Source organism: Hypomesus transpacificus, chromosome 18 (assembly GCF_021917145.1).
Source record: "Hypomesus transpacificus isolate Combined female chromosome 18, fHypTra1, whole genome shotgun sequence".
NCBI classification, from domain to species: Eukaryota; Metazoa; Chordata; class Actinopteri; order Osmeriformes; family Osmeridae; genus Hypomesus; species Hypomesus transpacificus.
Window position 1 is genome coordinate 7,729,705 of NC_061077.1, and position 17,603 is coordinate 7,747,307.

The following is a 17,603-nucleotide window of genomic DNA, read 5'->3' on the forward strand; positions in this document are numbered from 1 at the left end:
AACTAAATTATTATAATCTCTGTGTCTGTGAAACAGAAACCTGTAAAGTAAACCAGTAATGTTGAGGGTGATTCAGGGAAGCTGCCTCTGTTATATCTATGGTTATTCCTACTGGTATCACAGCATTCTGTGCCAGTGGGGGTGCAAATAAGAAGGAGGAAGAGTCTTGTGCAGAGGGGTTGCCTGGGCGACCAGTTTAGAACCCTTCAGAATGTCTGTTCGTGCTTCAGCTCTCTTTTCCTCTCATCAGCTTCACATCACAGGGCAGTAAGTCCTATAGACAATTATGGATCAATGACATACAGTCTGACAAAGAATGGCCATTGTAAACTTGAATAGCTGTTTCAAACATACATTTACATCCATCGGTGTTTTGATAGACGACTGAGTTTTGACCGATATAATAGTAGGCTAATCTAGGCTACTGACATTTTCACATGTAGGTGCCCTGAGAATACTTAAATTCTGTTTGGCCGGTTCATTTATAATATGTCTACGTTATCTCGTGAAAAAAAGTCAAGCAAAACTAATTCTACCTCACCCTCATGAATTAAAAACTATCTTCAATTAGATTAACAATACACACAGACATTTATAGCTTTCACACGAAGTTATAATTAGATGGGTGGATGCGTGTGTCCTTTGCGCGCGTCCATATACTCTGTGTGCAAGAAGTGGGGAGAGAAAGAGAGAGAGCGAGGGGAGGGGGATTACATTTCAATCGTGCCCAAATGACTGCGTTAAAGCCTAGGCTACTGCATAGGCTACAGCATGCAACGTACCCACCGAAGACGATAGTTTGAATAGGAAATTAATGATGCCAAATCGCAATTATCGATGTACAAAGAAATCATTATTTTAAAATGCTTCTGAAAATACAAGAACATTTCAGACACTTCGAAATAATTCAGTTTATATAATACACCTGTCTAGGTGACTAAATCCTGGAAATCTTCCTCTGAAGTCATTCGTCACGTTTTTTTTATCCGGCAGCTGATGGCGTCTCTCAAGGAAAGCCAGTGAAAACTAATTCGCACGGTAAATTCTTCCCTGTGAGTTTACGACAAAGGTGGTTGTCACAGAGAGCAAGAAAGAAAGAAAGAAAGGGGAGAGCGCGCACGAGGGAGAACGCTTGTAATTAGGTTACTTGCATTTTAATCCTTTTGAAATGTCTGGCTGCGTTTTTACGGACGTCGTGTGTTTTTGCGAGATTCCAATGATAAGACTCCTGTTCGACCGAAACGTATAGTTGCCGGGTTTTAGTACAGATGCCTCCGTCCCTGCGCTCATATGAAGTTGGACTCAGCGTGAAGAATGTCACCCAGTTTAACCGGAACTAAATTCGAAGTGTTATATGATCGGCAAACGGTTCGTTATGTTTTTTTAAACTTCCCTTCCGAAAAATTGGCCGTTCGTTTCCCATTGTTAGTTTTGAAAAGATGTCTACACTTTTGTTGAAGCGACTGTAGCTCTTCAAGATTTTGCTGTCTGTGTTGAGGATTTTCGACTGTCACAAACTGGCTTCATGTGTGACTCTTGAGTAAAGTCTTTTGTTTTACGTTCGTTGACAGATGGATGGAAGTTGTCTCCTTTTCTTGAGCGTACTGAAATACCGTCAGAGGGTGTTTTCCTATTCAACAAGCTTCGCCGTGCACTTCTGGCAGCCAAGCGATGGGCGCAGTTTGTAACCGAATGCATCTCGATTTTTCCACCAAGCTTGTTGAATCGCCACCTTGGTGAAAACAATGGGCTGGTATTGACAAACTTCGTCGTCATTTGAGTTCTAGTTGTTGATTACTGCAGTCTTATTTCCTCCCTGAAACAAATTCTGGTGAGAGCATCATGGCACGACACAGTCCAAATACGAAGCCGATACCACGCTGTATATGGAGCGTGTTTTGGTTGCTGAGAACGTTAGTGGATTTTGCGCTGTCACAGGAAATTTACGCACCCCATTCAATCCGGATTGAGGGCCATTTGACTCTGGGTGGACTGTTCCCGGTGCACGCCAGAGGGGCCGACGGCATGCCGTGTGGAGATATAAAAAAGGAGAACGGAATCCATCGGCTCGAGGCTATGATGTATGCTTTGGACCAAATCAACATCGATGATCAACTCTTGCCCAACATCACCCTAGGTGCCCGGGTGTTGGACACATGTTCGAGAGATACCTATGCGCTGGAACAATCCCTAACTTTTGTTCAGGCCCTAATACAGAAGGACACATCCGACGTCCGCTGCACTAATGGGGAACCACCGGTGTTCGTCAAACCTGAAAAAGTAGTTGGAGTCATAGGCGCCTCGGCAAGTTCAGTATCGATTATGGTGGCCAACATTCTGCGCCTTTTTCAGGTGAGTCGTGGGATTCTTTGTCACAGAACTAGGCCTGCCACTCTGTAATGTCTTTAAGGTAGGACAAAACACATGCATGCTTGTTAAACATATAGCCTAGGCTATCCTACATAATGGCCTTGTTGCATGTACATTTGTTTGTAAACATGTTTTATTCCCTTCAAATGGAACAATCCAATGTAAATTTCGTCTCTGCTGCCATTCCTCCGTGGTTATTCTTAAGTGCTCGCCCAGTGAGAAAAATGGTTAGAGCTAGCTGAGTGGGCCTCCGCCGTGGTGCTGAAAGAACAGCTCCCAATGACAGACCGCTTCCTCCCTAGCTCTTTCCACGGTGGAATACTGAATGCGTACCGAAGGGGCTATGCCTGACATTTTGAAATACTCACAAACACACACAACTAATCAAAACTGTGGTCTCTGAAAGGTCTCCACAATGGCATCAACATTTCAGGTAGCACCCCCGAGTATGTTTATGACAATGATATGAATCGAGTATCGAGCATGATTAAGTTTATAATTTGATCTGACCGGAGTCTTTTATGGAGGGACTCTGGAGGACTATGGAGGGTCAGTCTGCATTCTGTTGGTCTTCTGTTACTACTGCAGTGGAGTTAGACACCCAACAGAGATCCACTACTAGCTCTGATTAAAACAAATAGCATACTTGTAATACTGATATTTCCAAACTTATAGACAAATACAACTTCGGTTGATGGAAAAAACAACGTGCCTTGTTGGAAGGCCTTGGAAAAAACATTAGTGTTATGTTGAAAGGAAAGTACTAATGATTTTCAGTTTACTGTGACGTTTGTGAATTTTTTTAAATCAATTAGACAAACAATATCTTTGACCCTGAGAAGCTGTTTGGAGAGTCTTCAAAGTACTTAACATGCTTTTAGCCCCCACCACACACACACTCTCTTATACACACACGCTCTCACACACACACGCACACACACACACACACATTACCCTCTCTTTTAACACCAAGTATAATCCATATCAAACCACTCTATAGTCTTCCTTGTCTCTGAGGCTTTGTGGCTGGATGGGATGGACCGCCAGACTGACAGTTCCCACAACAAGCTTGGCTTTGGCAGAACAAGCCTCTCTCTCTGCTCATCTTCTGAATTGAGCAACTGAATTCATTAATGTTCCAGGGAAATGCGACCCTATTTTATTCAATATTCGCTTAAATACATTTTAAATTCAATAATTGGTTCCGATTATGGAGACATTTTACGATTCTCTAATTCTCCTCGTTGTCACCACAAGGTGAGTGTGTTTGTGTGAGCTGCAGCAGCGTAGGTGTGCTGGGGCTCAGGAGCCTCAGCGCAGTAATCAGGCGGGAGGAATCAGTGGGCTGACAGGCGCTGTCACAAAGCTCCTTCCTGCGTTTGCTCAGCCAGTCACTCTGCATTTATGCTAATTTCCCCACTGCACCTACTTGCGTATAGCTGTCGCTTGCAATCTTGATCCCTGCAGTCAACCCTGCTTGTCAGGGTGGAGAGGCTCATTTACCTCTCCATTTCAGCCTGGTGTACATTGACATCCAGCCAAGCCAATATCTACCTTAATGATCAGCATGATCCCATTGATAGTAAACATTGGTTAGATATGAGTCCTTGTAGAAATCAATAGATCTTCCATCCGACAGCTGCCAGACCATTTACACTCATCTGTCTCACAGCATCAGATTGATGTGTGGTAGCAATTAGAAGTTTCAGAGATTGTTTTCAACTCCAATCTATCAAGTGCCAACTGAAATGAGTCACATTCTGAATGAGAACACCTGATCAGACATGATTGAAAATGCCATGTGCTATCTGCAACATCAGCTGATAAAGTAGGCTATCAGATGGTTAGGGCATGCCATACAGTATATTTAGATAATACACTGTTCTCCCATTATTCCATTATCCCTATACCACTCCCTGTAGCTCACATTCAGATTAGTGTGGAAAATGCGTTTTCTCAATCTGCAGTGAAACTCAGAAGGCATCACCCTTCAGTGGGTCCGCTGCGTCTGTTTGTCCTCTACTGAAGCTCAGTGATGTTGTCCTATCATCCACCCATTGTGAGCCTCTCCCCCTGTGATAAATGGATCATGAGGGAACCTAAATAGTGATTGTAGATTTTATTGCCAGACACTAAATATCCTATCTGTCTGTTCGAGGCGTGAGTGGCCACTGAACTGTTAATGCTGGGAAATTGACATGAGGGATAGATTTTTCTGAGGACCCAGGAGTGTTGATCAATACTGTTGCCATGGTGAGGCCGATTTGCTCTGAAGATGTTTTTATTTCCCTGCCTCTCATGCTGTGTTAGAAATGAGAAGCAACAATGGCACACGAAAAAAAAGATAACGACTATGTAAACTTTTGAATTATTACAGAGTGAAGGACTTTTCAACATTTGGAAGTTGATTGTAGTGTTGAATTAGGGGGGACCCCATGGATTCTCAGACAGTAATTCATTTGCACCTTGATGACCATACAAAAGTGAGAAAGTTCCCTACTCCCTGTGGAAGCAGTTGTTCCAAAAAGACTGTCTTCACACCTTCGAGCACACAATTCTTGAGGATTAGTCTCAGCAGTGAAGAGGAAGGTTTACTGATGAAGACTGGATTTATCATTAAAAGCTGGAAAATGTTTCTGTAGATACTGTTTTGAACAACCTTTTAGGCCATGTTTGGTATAATTTTGTTTCTTCTTCTGCGCACCATATTTCAGTAATGACTTGAGTGTTGCTTTACTATATTTGACTGGTACAACTGACACAACTTGTGCATGCAGCAGGCCAAAATGTGTTTGCATATTCCATTGTCTTCCACAGGCATCACATTTGGTCTCTGGCAGCCATTGAGTGAAGGCTAGGATGGTCCAATTTGAATGCTTTCAGACTTTCTCTTCGTTGTGTCCCACAGTTTGGTAGGATGTGTGGCTTCAGTATGAGACAGGGTCGTTGTCACTTTGAGACTTTACTCCCAGGCTCTAGGCATGTGGACCTAGGATTGTTGTTGACTATACAACCTCCGGTACTCTAGGCACCTTGGCATTTAATTTCACTAGATCGCCTAGTTAATTAATTCTCTGAAGGCATATTTTCTGTATGATTTCATTTAATTAATATTACATGTTGATTCGCTTACTATTTAGATAACATAACTATCATTTTGCTTTCAAATTCACTAGTCTTTGTCATACATATCTTTCACACTCACGCTAGTCAGATTGATATTGATGACTGTAACATAACCATAAACACTGGACAAAGACAAAAGTGGAGCTTCTGAATCATTTCAGTGGGTCTTTCTATGCTCCGGATCCTAGCTTCAGGTCAGGTTTGTATACTTTAATCGTGGTTAACTCCATAGTCTTGGTTTCGGTTGAACAGCTGTTTCGAACAGCTTTGAGATCGGTGCCCTGATCAATAATTAAAACAATTCTCACCTACGTTGGAGATACGTCATTGACTCTTTAGTGCTCTAGGTTGCAGGTAACGATAAATGTACATTTCAAAGTTGGAGTCAGATATTATTAGTTTATTCCCTGCCATGATATCATACAGTCTTACAGTCAGGGACAAGTAAACCCAAATGTCCCCATCCTTACATTATTTTCTGTCTCAGCGTACTCTCCCCACTGTTGAGAAGAAGTCAGTTCTACTGAAATTCCTCTTAGACAATGGCCCTTCCTTTGAATGAACAGTGGAATAGGTTTTTATGAGGCTGACATTTACATCAGGAAGAACTGCCCGCGACGTTCCGTCTCCTCTCCGTTCCCAAAGACCAAGGCGGAACTTTGTATTGAATGCAGGTGAACTCTGTCTTGTCCTTCTGTCGAGGGACGCGGCCCCTGCAGACCAGCTGTCGAGGTGAGGCATTGATGTCCTCTCCTCTCATAGCCTGACAGGCTCTGCTTGACGTTTTATCTCTCCTCTTTTCTACTGAATCATCACTGTGGTTGATTCCAGGTAGATTGAAGCCTGGCAGACTGATCTATTTGGCTGACAGAAGTCCAAACAGGCACACTGCAAACATGTAGGCTATGTGCTGCAAAACTGGCATGGAAGTTGTCAAATGTCACAGGTTAAAATGTGTGCTTTCTCCAGACACAAGTTTGCCATTTGGACGTCTGTATGGATGACAGCGCAGGTCAATTAGTCACATCTATGACACCTCATTTCTGCCTCCAGTGAATATGTGGCAGGTTGGACAAAGGGAGGCACACTCACTGATGCAAACTCTCTTTAGTTGTCTCTCTCCCTCACACACACACCCATGTGCACACAGTAAGAAAATACAAACCTCTAGTGGAAATCTTTTGTTCCATGCCAGTGGTTCTGGGTCTTGTACTTTCTTCCAAAGCTAGCCTTGCTAATTGGCTTTTACTCTGAGTGTGACACAGAGAGCGCTCTCATAAATGTTTTTTTTTGTGTCCTAGATAGGTGAAAATGCTGATAAGAATAATAATTATAATTTATTCAGACTTACCAGGAGCAATTATCAAACTCAAAACGGAACCCTGTTAGTGTACAAAAAGGTGGGGAATGTGCTGCATGATTAAACAAATGCATACCCTCTCTGGCCTTTTATACAGACTGAATATTGTAAACAAGCTTTGTTGGAATCATGTTCAGCAGAGTGGGCATGCATGGACACACACATCCCAGTGTAGGTGACTCATGTAATATTAATAAAATGAATAAAATATCTCGCCATCAAACAAGTTGTCACTGTCAGTGACATGCGGTCCTGGGGTCAGAGAAGGCCTGTCAGTGGGAGATTGAAAAACCTTGTTTCCCCATTAGTAGCTTTCCTCCACTCCTCTGGGGATGAGGGAGTAGCTCTCAGCCATTCACTCACATAACAACACACGGAGCATTACAACCATACACTCAGTGTACTGCCACATACTCAGCTATGACTTGTCAGAGTCTATTTGTCCATACGCTGATTTCATATGATTTCTTTTCACCATGTGGAGCTAGTATGCGTCTCACTTAATCTAGCTACAGTATATCTCACAGTTTGTTTGTCCATCCTTTTGAGCCTCTGAGTCTTGTGAGAGCTAAGGCAGGCTAGGTCTTGGGATGGAAGGAGATGGGCTCTCAGTAGTCTTAGGGAGGCTTTGTTGACTCTGAGCTTCATCCCCCTCCTAGACCTACACTTGAGGGAACAAGATGACTACTTAACAGCTTGACTCTTAAATCTCACATTGAGGTCACACCACTCTTTATTGTCAGTCTGACCATTGAACTGGCTGGGATGTGACTGTAAATTCTGGAAGTTTTGCTCAGTGGTTATGGCCAGCTGAAGGAGTTAGGGGAGAGGAAACCCCAGTAGGTCCAATCCTCTTAGGGGGATAACTGAAGGGAAGCCGTGGGGAGGCCTCACTTGGCACTGGGTGGCCACTCACACTCTCACATTTCCACTGATGGATTTAACCATCGCTCTGGTCAGTATGACACAGGGACGGGGTCTCACTGTCACAGATATACAATTCTAATTTTAGGCAATTCAAAAATTATAGGCAATTCTAAAATGGATTCGAGCGTCCATGCCATGACTCTTCTTAACTCAAAGTGTTCTGCTGGTGAGGACTGAAAATGTTTCTTGAGCCGAACACTTTGACTTTCCAAAGTATTAGATTAAATTCTCCCAATAGTGCAAACGTATATTTTTTTAATGTTTCGATATGATTTGGCTAAGAGCCTTTTCTCCTTTTACTAAAACAGGTTTTTAAATAAATAGCAGGCAAATCATCTCACACACCAACACATTTTGATAGTGCCTTTGCATGGTGATGTTGTATCAGATTATTCATCATTTTGTGTGCACCCCTCTGCCATTCAGAAAGGAAGAGAGAGGTAGAACAAAAGAGCAAAAAAGAGACAAAGTTCTGTATGTTTGGTGGCGGCTGCAAAGCAATGATCCCTGTTTATTTTTTGAAGCCTAGAAGCTTCTCACTCCATTCCACTCATCCTACTTTCCCTTCATACATAGAACTTTAGAAATCAGTCCACACAGACTAATCCAGCACAGCTGCTCATCAGTGAGAATTCCCCTTCAAGACTTTATTTTTATTTTTGCGATTTATGAAATCATGAGAAGCAAAAATAAGCTTTCACTGTGAGCACACAGGTCCCTTGCCTTCCACCACTCCCAAACACCCCAAACCCCTACCTTCCCACACACACAAACAGTACAAACACATACAAACACAAATACAGAACACTGCCAGTTTTCTGACCACCTAACCAAGTGGAAAGTGCAGCGGTCACATGACCTGCTCTCTGCTCTTTGCCAGGAGGATGGTGGTACTGAGCTGTGTGTGGACTCCATATGAAGAGTCTAATGTGGGTGGACATGCCACTAAAGACTGGCTGAGAGAGAAGAGTTGGCTGACACACCTCCTTCTGAGCTGCAAGAAGAAAAAAGAGAACGTTCTCTCGGTCTGCCATGTTTGTTGTGCAGTGAGTGGACATACACAGAATGTGTGTGTTTGTGAGGAGGTGTGGAACAGGAAGACAAGTGTGGCCCATAAACCCATACATCATGCACATCTTCATTCAGATTATTTCATTGTTGTGTGCTTGTGTTATTAAAACAAGTCTTAAGGCCAGCACAACCTGTAATAACACAACCGCAGGTATATGAATCCCTGTATTATCAAACTACAAAGAATAATTACAATAAAATCAATTTAGAAAAAAAGTAGTTGTACTTGACTTGTTGATTTCGCAGCCCCAAAATTAATTTGATTACTGCTCTGGAATTAGATGTTATGAATTTGCTCTTGGCTATGTTTTTTGGATAGCTTGGTGGGCAATGTTCATGTTTCCTCTCTCTTTTGCTCTGCCTAGGCTTTGCAGTTGTGTGTGTGTGTGTGTGTGTGTGTGTACCTCAAGCTTGAAAAGTATGCTATGCTGTAGCAGCAAGAGCATACATAAGAAATCAGTTGACAGGATTACTGCTTTCAGATGCAAATCCCATAGGATTGAAAGGAACCTCTGGAAAGCGCACATTGGAGTGACGTTCACATTGATTAGGGGAAGAAGTCCATCCCAATTGATATTTAGCTAATAACCTGACCCATCTTTTTCATAATGGCTTTTTTTATCTGCAGTTGACCACTGAAAATGGTCAATTGATGGGAGAATTGAGTTTTTTCTAACCACCCCTCTCAGTCTCATGGCTTTCATCTGTGTGTGCAACTGACAGATCCTGGATCAATACTCTCTCATTGGATCAAATCATGGATCAAATCACTAGTGGCGTTGCTTTATTAGTTTGAGGGTCGAAGACCAATGAAATGTGGAAAACTGCAATTAATCTATTCCTGGACATGACAGTGTAACCCTCCCTGTAGGCTGTTAAAGCACAGCACAGGTTAATTTACCAGTGCCTGCATACAGTTTGACTTGACCCCAGTTAAAACTATCCAAGGTACTTACTTGGGACTGATGTCACATTGTTCATTTATGTTGAACCATTAATATTGTATTTTGTTCCTTGCATATGATTCCATTCTCTCCATCCCTCCATACACCCACAATACCTTTAGTATCATGATCAAACACCAACACTCTGCCATCATCATCATCATCATCATCCTTCTACTCACCATCATTTACCACCATTATCCTCATGATGGATTTCCTCTGTCTATCTCTGTGTTGGGGGTTGTTTGTTTCTTCCAGGAGACCAGTGCTCCCATCCAGTCGGCAGTAAACAGATCAGGCCTGTTCCAGTTGGTTGATTTCTCAGAGGGTAATTGTCTGATCTGTTGTCTGCAACGCATCCCTTACTCCTGTTCCCATATACATGCTACTCTGTAAGCTCTCTGACAGCCAGGCCACTGCAAGAGGAAAGCAAGTGTAGGCTAATGTAGGACCAGCATTAAACGGCTCGATAAATCCTCTAGGTCCTCTAGGTGCATAAGTCAGAGATTTCAGAGATCTTTGGTGAATCATGAGCTCAGACATATGACATAAGCACAAGGTCTTGCATAGATTGAAAGGACATTTCCAATGCAGCGGGTGTCGTCAGGCAGGGAGAGCAGTGGATCTGTGTCAGGTTAGGCCTGCAGTGTCAGCCCTGTTTCCATCATCAGAGCAGAGCAGATGGCCAGGCCAGGGCCAGGTTAGGCCGTGTCAGTCCAAGTAAGGTCAAGAATAGACAGACTAACCTAGCGGAAGCTAGGTTAAGTTGAGGACCACAGAGGCGTAGGCCAGGTTAGAGACAGGACCATTTTGATGTGTGAGGATGTAAAGGAGAAGACAGCAGTCTTATTAGAGACACCAGGGACTTTTATGAGCTGTGGTTATTGGATCACAACACTGAAGAGAGAGAAGCTTCCAAGGACATTGTTAACACAGTTTTGCAGCCTAGTTAAGGTGCTACCTGTTAAGTAACAGTGCCACAAATGTCAAAATTATGAATGCTTACTTATCAAATGTCATAATGACAAAAATGTGTGTGCCTTGGTAATTACCTTCTGGGAAATAGTATTAATCTGTATCAGATCAGAGTATTTCAGGAGGGATGCAAGCTCTTATCGGTCTTCGGCTTGTAAAACGATCATATCAGCTACAATCAGCCACCCATCTGTCAAAGGTTAGGAAAGAGCCAAGAATGTTGTACATCTTCTAGCTAGAATGTGCAGCAGGGAACATTTTCCGTTCTCACCACATCTTCAGAATCAACAGACACGGAGAGCTGTGAGGTTTGTGTAACTGTGTTTTCATGGGGGTTGAGAATAATTTCAAGCATTTACGGATATTGCTGATGAGATAGTGTCATCTTCCTGACTGTGGGCGAGGTTCGGGGCGACTCCACAAGCGCAGGCTGGTGAACTGATAAGTGTCCATTCAACTCTGTTTAGTTCTGATCCATACGTCTTGAGTGCATAGGACCCACTTGTTTCTGAGAGACAGACACTGAAGTACAGTATCTGTGATATCTTCTGATGCAGCGATCAGTAGGTAATTACAGCAACCGACTGAAGACTGGCCTGTGAGCAGCAGACAGACGAGATACGATCAGAGGGGCTCGTCTGCTTTGTCTGCGCTGTTAGGGGAGAAATGGGGCTGATGATGGTGCCCTGTCGGCTTTGAGAGGGAGAAATGTGGAGAGAGAAATGACAGGACGAAAAAGGAGAAATATATATTGAAAGAGAGAGGGGGGGGGGGGTGGAGAGAAGGAGATGGAGGAGACAAAAAGAGAGAAATTTGCGTAGAGAAAGAGAGACAGACACAGTGACAGAGAGACAGAGGAAGAGGAGGACGGAAGGAGAAAGAGAGGTAGAAAAAGAGAGAGTGAGATAGAGCGAGAGAGAGAGAGAGAGAGAGAGAGAGAGAGAGAGAGAGAGAGAGAGAGAGAGAGAGAGAGAGAGAGAGAGAGAGAGAGAGAGTGGATAGCAGTCATTGGAATGCAGGGCAGGGTGTTGAAGACACAAGACCGGAGACAGACAATGAATGTGTTGAGCCCCTCCATGCTTCAGGTAGAGGTAGAAAAAACAAGCACCGCTCTCTGCTCCTTGGTAAATAACCTGTCAGGGCCAGACAAAGACCGACCAGCACAATGAGGCAGAGCAGAGATTATGCCATGTCACTGGTGTATGATCGCACACACATACACACACAGAGACGTGCACACACAAACCTCAAAGCACTAAGGACATATGCACACAAACACGATGCTCACGCGTACTTGCATGCATCTGCAGTAAATAATGCAGTAATAGATGATGCAAGGGATTACTTTAGTTTCTTGTCAAAAATGTTTTTGTTGTGCCTTCTGATCTGAAGGCGGGTAGCCTGGAAAATTGTTTTGTGTTTTTCATGCATATTATTAGACACAGCTTTTTCAGATATAAAAGAAAGATATAAACTTGTACTCTAAAGATGGCAGTGGATGAATAAGGCAAAGTCCAGCACACCTTCAAGCCTGTGCTTGGGCAAAATCAATATGACTCTGTAATGTGATTGCCGGTGTGGATAGAGAGAGAGAGAGAGGAATACATTTGATAACACTTCGTCATAAAGCTGCAGGCTATATTTTATTCCTGCTGTCAGAGTGGTCTCAATAGCAGCATCTGTAGAGAGAAAATCCATCGGAGTAGCTATATGGTGAGCACAGGTGAACTGGAATGTGCAGCATGTCTTTTTTTCTTTGTCTTTAGACATGTGACTAGTTTATTAGGTGCTATTAAATATGTGCTGTATGCTACATGCATGTCAATGTTGTTAAATGAACCATAGGACTAACTTCATAAACTAACACACCGGGCTGCTAATTAATTTCAGGTTTGCAGTCAAATATAGCTGAACAACTGTTGAAATCCTTCCTCTACACAGCCAGTCAGGGTCCAGTGATGATGGCTAACTGCAGTTAAGAAACATTTCTGCTTCTCCAACAGCAACATTATTGCAATAGCAGGCTGTTTACCAGATGGGAACATGTAGGTCGGTCAGGTTCCCTTTTGTGAGCTAGCCACACTCTCCTCCCACACGCGGCGGCTGCACTCTATCGTGCGGCTCTCGTGGTCAAATATCTGATTTGTGAGTCATACCTTGCCTGTCTCCCTGTGGAGCAACATGCTGGGCGTCTTAAAATACATCCTGGCAAGGCTGCCGTGTCAGACCACAGACCCAGCCCGCCCCTGTGAGCAGGGAGAAAAGGAGGCAGAGAGAGGGGGAGGGAAGCAGGGGGACTGGGAAGGATACTGAGCAGGTAGGGGCCGTGGAAAGGTTTACCCAGAAGCATTTTGTTACATGATATCAGGACTGGATCCTAGCAAGATGTGACTTGTCTTATGTTTGGCAATAAAGGTGAAGCGCAAAGGAGGGAGACTTGAGAACTAAGGCAATGGAGAGGAGAGGCTGGCGGGGAGAGGAGAACTGAGAGACAGACCGGGAGGTGCTAGAGTGAAGCCTAACCAGCTGGACAGAGACAGGTTGGCTTGTCGGAGACTGGCTGACAGGAGAAAGTGTATGTGTTTGTGGTTGGACTGACATAGGTGAAAGTCACTTAGTTTGGAGCGGAAACGACAGAGTGGGAGGCCAGAGAGTGAGACGGAGAAAGAGGAGGCTGGCTCGGGTGAGCGTCAGAGAGGGTGGGGGTCCAAGGACAGGGAGGCAGACCGGAGGGGAGGGTGAACAGACTGGCGGGTGTGTGAATGACTGCGGGCAGATTGGCTCAGCTCAGGGAAACTGGCAGTCTCAGGACCTCTCGGGGGCAGGACGTGTCTGCTGCTCCTCTCTGTGGGAGGGCCTGCAGGCACAGAGAGAGACACAGGGAGGGACGCATGGAACTCTGTAGAGAGGGAAAAAGTGGGAAGGGACAGAGAGACGAGGGAGAGAGAGAGATGGACAGAGAAAGAAAGGATGTGTGTGTCGGGGGTAAAGGAGGGGGAGATGAAGTGTGAGCGGAATGGAAATGGGCTTTTATTGAAAGTGTGGGAGTGTGAGAGAGTGAAAGACAGATAGGCAGGAAGAGAAAGAGTCACACAGACAGGGAGTGAGATACAGAAGGAGGAAAAGAGAAAGGAAGACAGCCAGAGGGATTGAGTGAGTGGTGTCCCTCCCTCCCTGCCCGCCTGCGTTGGCAGCGCCATGCTCTGGTGTGGAGAGATTACCAAAGCCCAGCCCGGGGTTCCATGTATGGACACAGTCATTACCTCTGCCCTGCTGACAAATGGCTCTGTCATCTGAATACGAATGGCCTGCTGCCTAAATCCTACTTTTGTCTGCGTCGTCCTCTTTCATTTATCAGGAAGAACGTTCAAGTTAATATCTTTAAAGACCCGTTTATCTGACACACACATTCTGTTGGTGGGCCTCAATGCACGCCGTTCTGTTGTACTGCACTGTCTTAAAGGATTTCTTTTGTTGAGGGCCACCATTTGTATTCCATCGTGGCTTTGGTAAATTAATGATTCATCTTTTCCAAGACGGCCCCTTGTCCAGATCCTTTGACAAGTATGCAGTGTGTGTGTGTGTTACAGTGTCACAGGAACAGGCTGTGCACTGGCATTTGGCCACGGACAGCATGAGGTTAGAGTTCAGTCTGTCGAAACCCGCTGCCACATCCGCTGTCACCACTGACAGTCTCAACCCACACAGCCAAGCTGACTGATGTCAAGATATACTTAGAGTCTAATCATGCAGTAAATAGAAGCACAGGGTCTCCTGCAATAGGAGCTGGCTCTCCTCGGTCCACTTAAAATCATTCACTGAAAACGTATCAGCTCTGCCAAATAGAGTTTGGGGGTTGTTTTCCCTCTTCGTTCTTTGTAAGTTCGCCTAAGATTGATGGAGACCAAAGCAAGGCTGCCGGCTGCCCAAGTGTCTGTGGCAAACCCCGGACTCCTGGTGACATGAGAGCTCAAAAAGACTCCACGCTGAGGGGGACTCGAGTGCTGCAGGGCCTGTGAGGTCGGGGCTCGGGATGAGGGATGAGCTGGGGCTTTACATGAAGGAACGCTTTTGATTGTTCACACCGGGGGGCATGCATCGAATCCCTGTCCACTTTGTTGATCAGTGAAATAGTCTGTTTCCTCATCTCCAGGAAAATGCCAGATCCATTCTTCCTTCAGATGGCAAAGATAGATGCTTGCCATTACCCCTACCGAGAAGTGGATTGGGCCATATGCTCCCCATATTATTTTTTGAAAATCGTATTTTCTCGTGCTAGCGTTTATACTTCATGAAACAAGCTGGAGGCAGCTTCTGTATGTGTCGCCGGAGAAGTGTGTTACAGATGGAAGGCATCACTCCACTCTCAAGAAGAATACTCCCATTAGCCCAGCAGACCAAATAACATCCCTGCATCTCACCTGGCCACGCTGCTTAGCAGACTGGCTCTATGAAATAACAGGGGAAAGGCCAAGCTGCACTAATTAACTTCACTCAGCATTCCTGTTGAAGAGAGTATGTCTAACCTTTATACAGTAACCCCGCTTAGCCACCTTCTCTCATAAACAACCTGCTTGAAAATGAAATTGAATGTCAGTAAGCCAAATGCCCCTTTTGCTCCGTCTGCTTCTTACCACCTTCCCCTTACAGTCTCACATTGTTTCTCCCTCCCTCCCTCCCTCCCTCCCTCCCTCCCTCCCTCCCTCCCTCCCTCCCTCCCTCCCTCCCTCCCTCCCTCCCTCCCTCCCTCCCTCCCTCCCTCCCTATCCGTCACCCCTCTTTAGACCACATCACAGTTCTTATTCAAGGGGGGAGGCGGCACTTTGCGGTGGTGAATCAATACAACAGTGTCCCCTATAACAGACCTTTGTGTTTTCCTCTTATCGATCCTGTCAGCCCAGATACATTTAAGAGCTAGCCCTGCGATTACCCTCAGCAATCCTACCTTTGATCCATACTGCAAACGACAGGCACCAGACATCAGCTTTGGGTAATTGTAATGTTGAAAGGAGTGCCATTGTTCATCTTTTTTGGGGGCCTGGATTCATTTTCTCATGTTGACTTTGTTCTTTCTTTTAATTGGTCTGGACAGCTAGTATGAACCACAGTCACAACACTGTCTTATATCCACTAGGGAGGGTTGGATTAATTTGGATTAAGCTTTTTTATGAACAATAAGGTACAACTCTAAGATAGACTCTAAGACTGCATCATTTAATCTATCATAACAGAATGTGATCATGTATTGAACCGAAGACTGGATTTACAATGTTAAATAATAGGGGGTTAGTTTCTGATATACAACTGAGACTGCATTATTTTTCTAACTCCTTAGCTAGAAATTGAATTTAGCAGGATGGTTTTATCAACAGCCCTCTGAAAGCACTCTGCAGCAGGCAGCTCCTGGGGCAAAGTACTACAGCATGGACTGGGGAATCAGGAGCCAATTTCATTGATGTTTCATTTGATAATAATTGATGCACAAGTGTAAGCGACAACACAAAGTTGGCTTTTAGTACCTGCTATCCACTGAGGATGACATAATCAACTTTTCAAAAGAGTGTCATTAAATCCATCCATTTCACACTAAAGGTTGACATCACAAACTAGCATCTCGCTTAATTTGTAGTCCATTAGCTGACTGAGCAGGAGATGCACAGGTGTGAAATTCAAATCTCTGACGGCTTGTTTCAACAGCTTTTCATGGGTTGGTAATTTCGGAAGCTCTTCTCACACCTAGACATTTACAGTTTCAAGGTTTAGGCTTTTCCTTCACAGGGTTCAAAGTGCTAATTAAAGAGGGGGACTATCAACAGTAACTGGACTGAACTGAGAAACATCATCATGCTAGAGCCTCCCTGCAGCCAGAGGCTAAGGAGAATTTGAGAAGGAGACAAGCCGTTTTCCTGCAAATGTAGAATGTGACTCAACAAATTTATAAGACCTGTATGGAAGCTTGAGTGCATGGACAAAACAGCAAGAGCTGTGTTGAGGTGCAGTCCATGACTCCTGGGTGGACCTTGTGAGAGGCCTAGGGTGTTTTTAATTGCTTATTGCTGTTACTCTCCTTTTCCACAAGTTTGCTACTGTCCCCTTTTGACCCAGCACATTGAATTCAGGCAGAGCTTAAGTGGCTCAACCACAAACATCTGACATATCCCTCTTTCCTGGATTTGTTTAATTGCATTACATCAGCAGGCTTGGTACTGTGGTACATTTAGCCCATTCAACAACTATCAAGTTGTCTTGAACGCAACCTCCCTTTCCTCTTCTCTATTTGTCAGTTTTATGCAGTTGACCCCTTTTGAGTTGTGGGTCAAAGCTATAACTCACACTCTGTGGTTGTGAAGCAGTGCTCTAGAATCCTATCAGTAAGCTGCTGTGTCCTCATTCCTGTGTTTCCCCAGTGTCCACAGGCTTTTGATCACTCTGATAGAAATGGATGGCATTCATAGACCCCTTAGATTAGACTGTGTGATGATGTACCACATTCAACAGCTATGTGAATGTGTGTGTGTGTGTGTGTGTGCGTGTGTGTGTGTGTGTGTGAGAGATAGAGAGAGAGAGTGTTTACAACATTACTCACCTGAGCAATGCAAGGCAGCCATTTTGAGGCTGGACATTCATTCCACCTGCAGCGATTGCAGAGTGGAGGTGAGCAAAGGGTTGCAGAGGGTAGGGCACCTCAGAGACTGCTGCTGATGAGGTGTCTGAGATAGCCACAACAGTACCACAACAGCACGAGTCTTCATCACAGAAACGGGGGTACGTACACACACACACAATACCACCCCTAACCTACCTCCTAAACTGTGTACAGTATTCCCTTA

General features: G+C 44.4%; 1 protein-coding gene across 1 annotated transcript in view; it reads left to right on the plus strand.

Moving 5' to 3' along the window:
- The first annotated feature begins 1,068 nt into the window (after positions 1–1,068).
- LOC124481180 (metabotropic glutamate receptor 7-like) overlaps positions 1,069–17,603 on the plus strand; it is a 43,928-nt gene continuing 27,393 nt past the window's right edge. Inside the window, exon 1 of the mRNA XM_047041031.1 lies at positions 1,069–2,352. Coding sequence (XP_046896987.1) covers positions 1,843–2,352 — 510 coding nt within the window. The 5' untranslated portion in view covers positions 1,069–1,842. The remainder of the gene's footprint in view (positions 2,353–17,603) is intronic.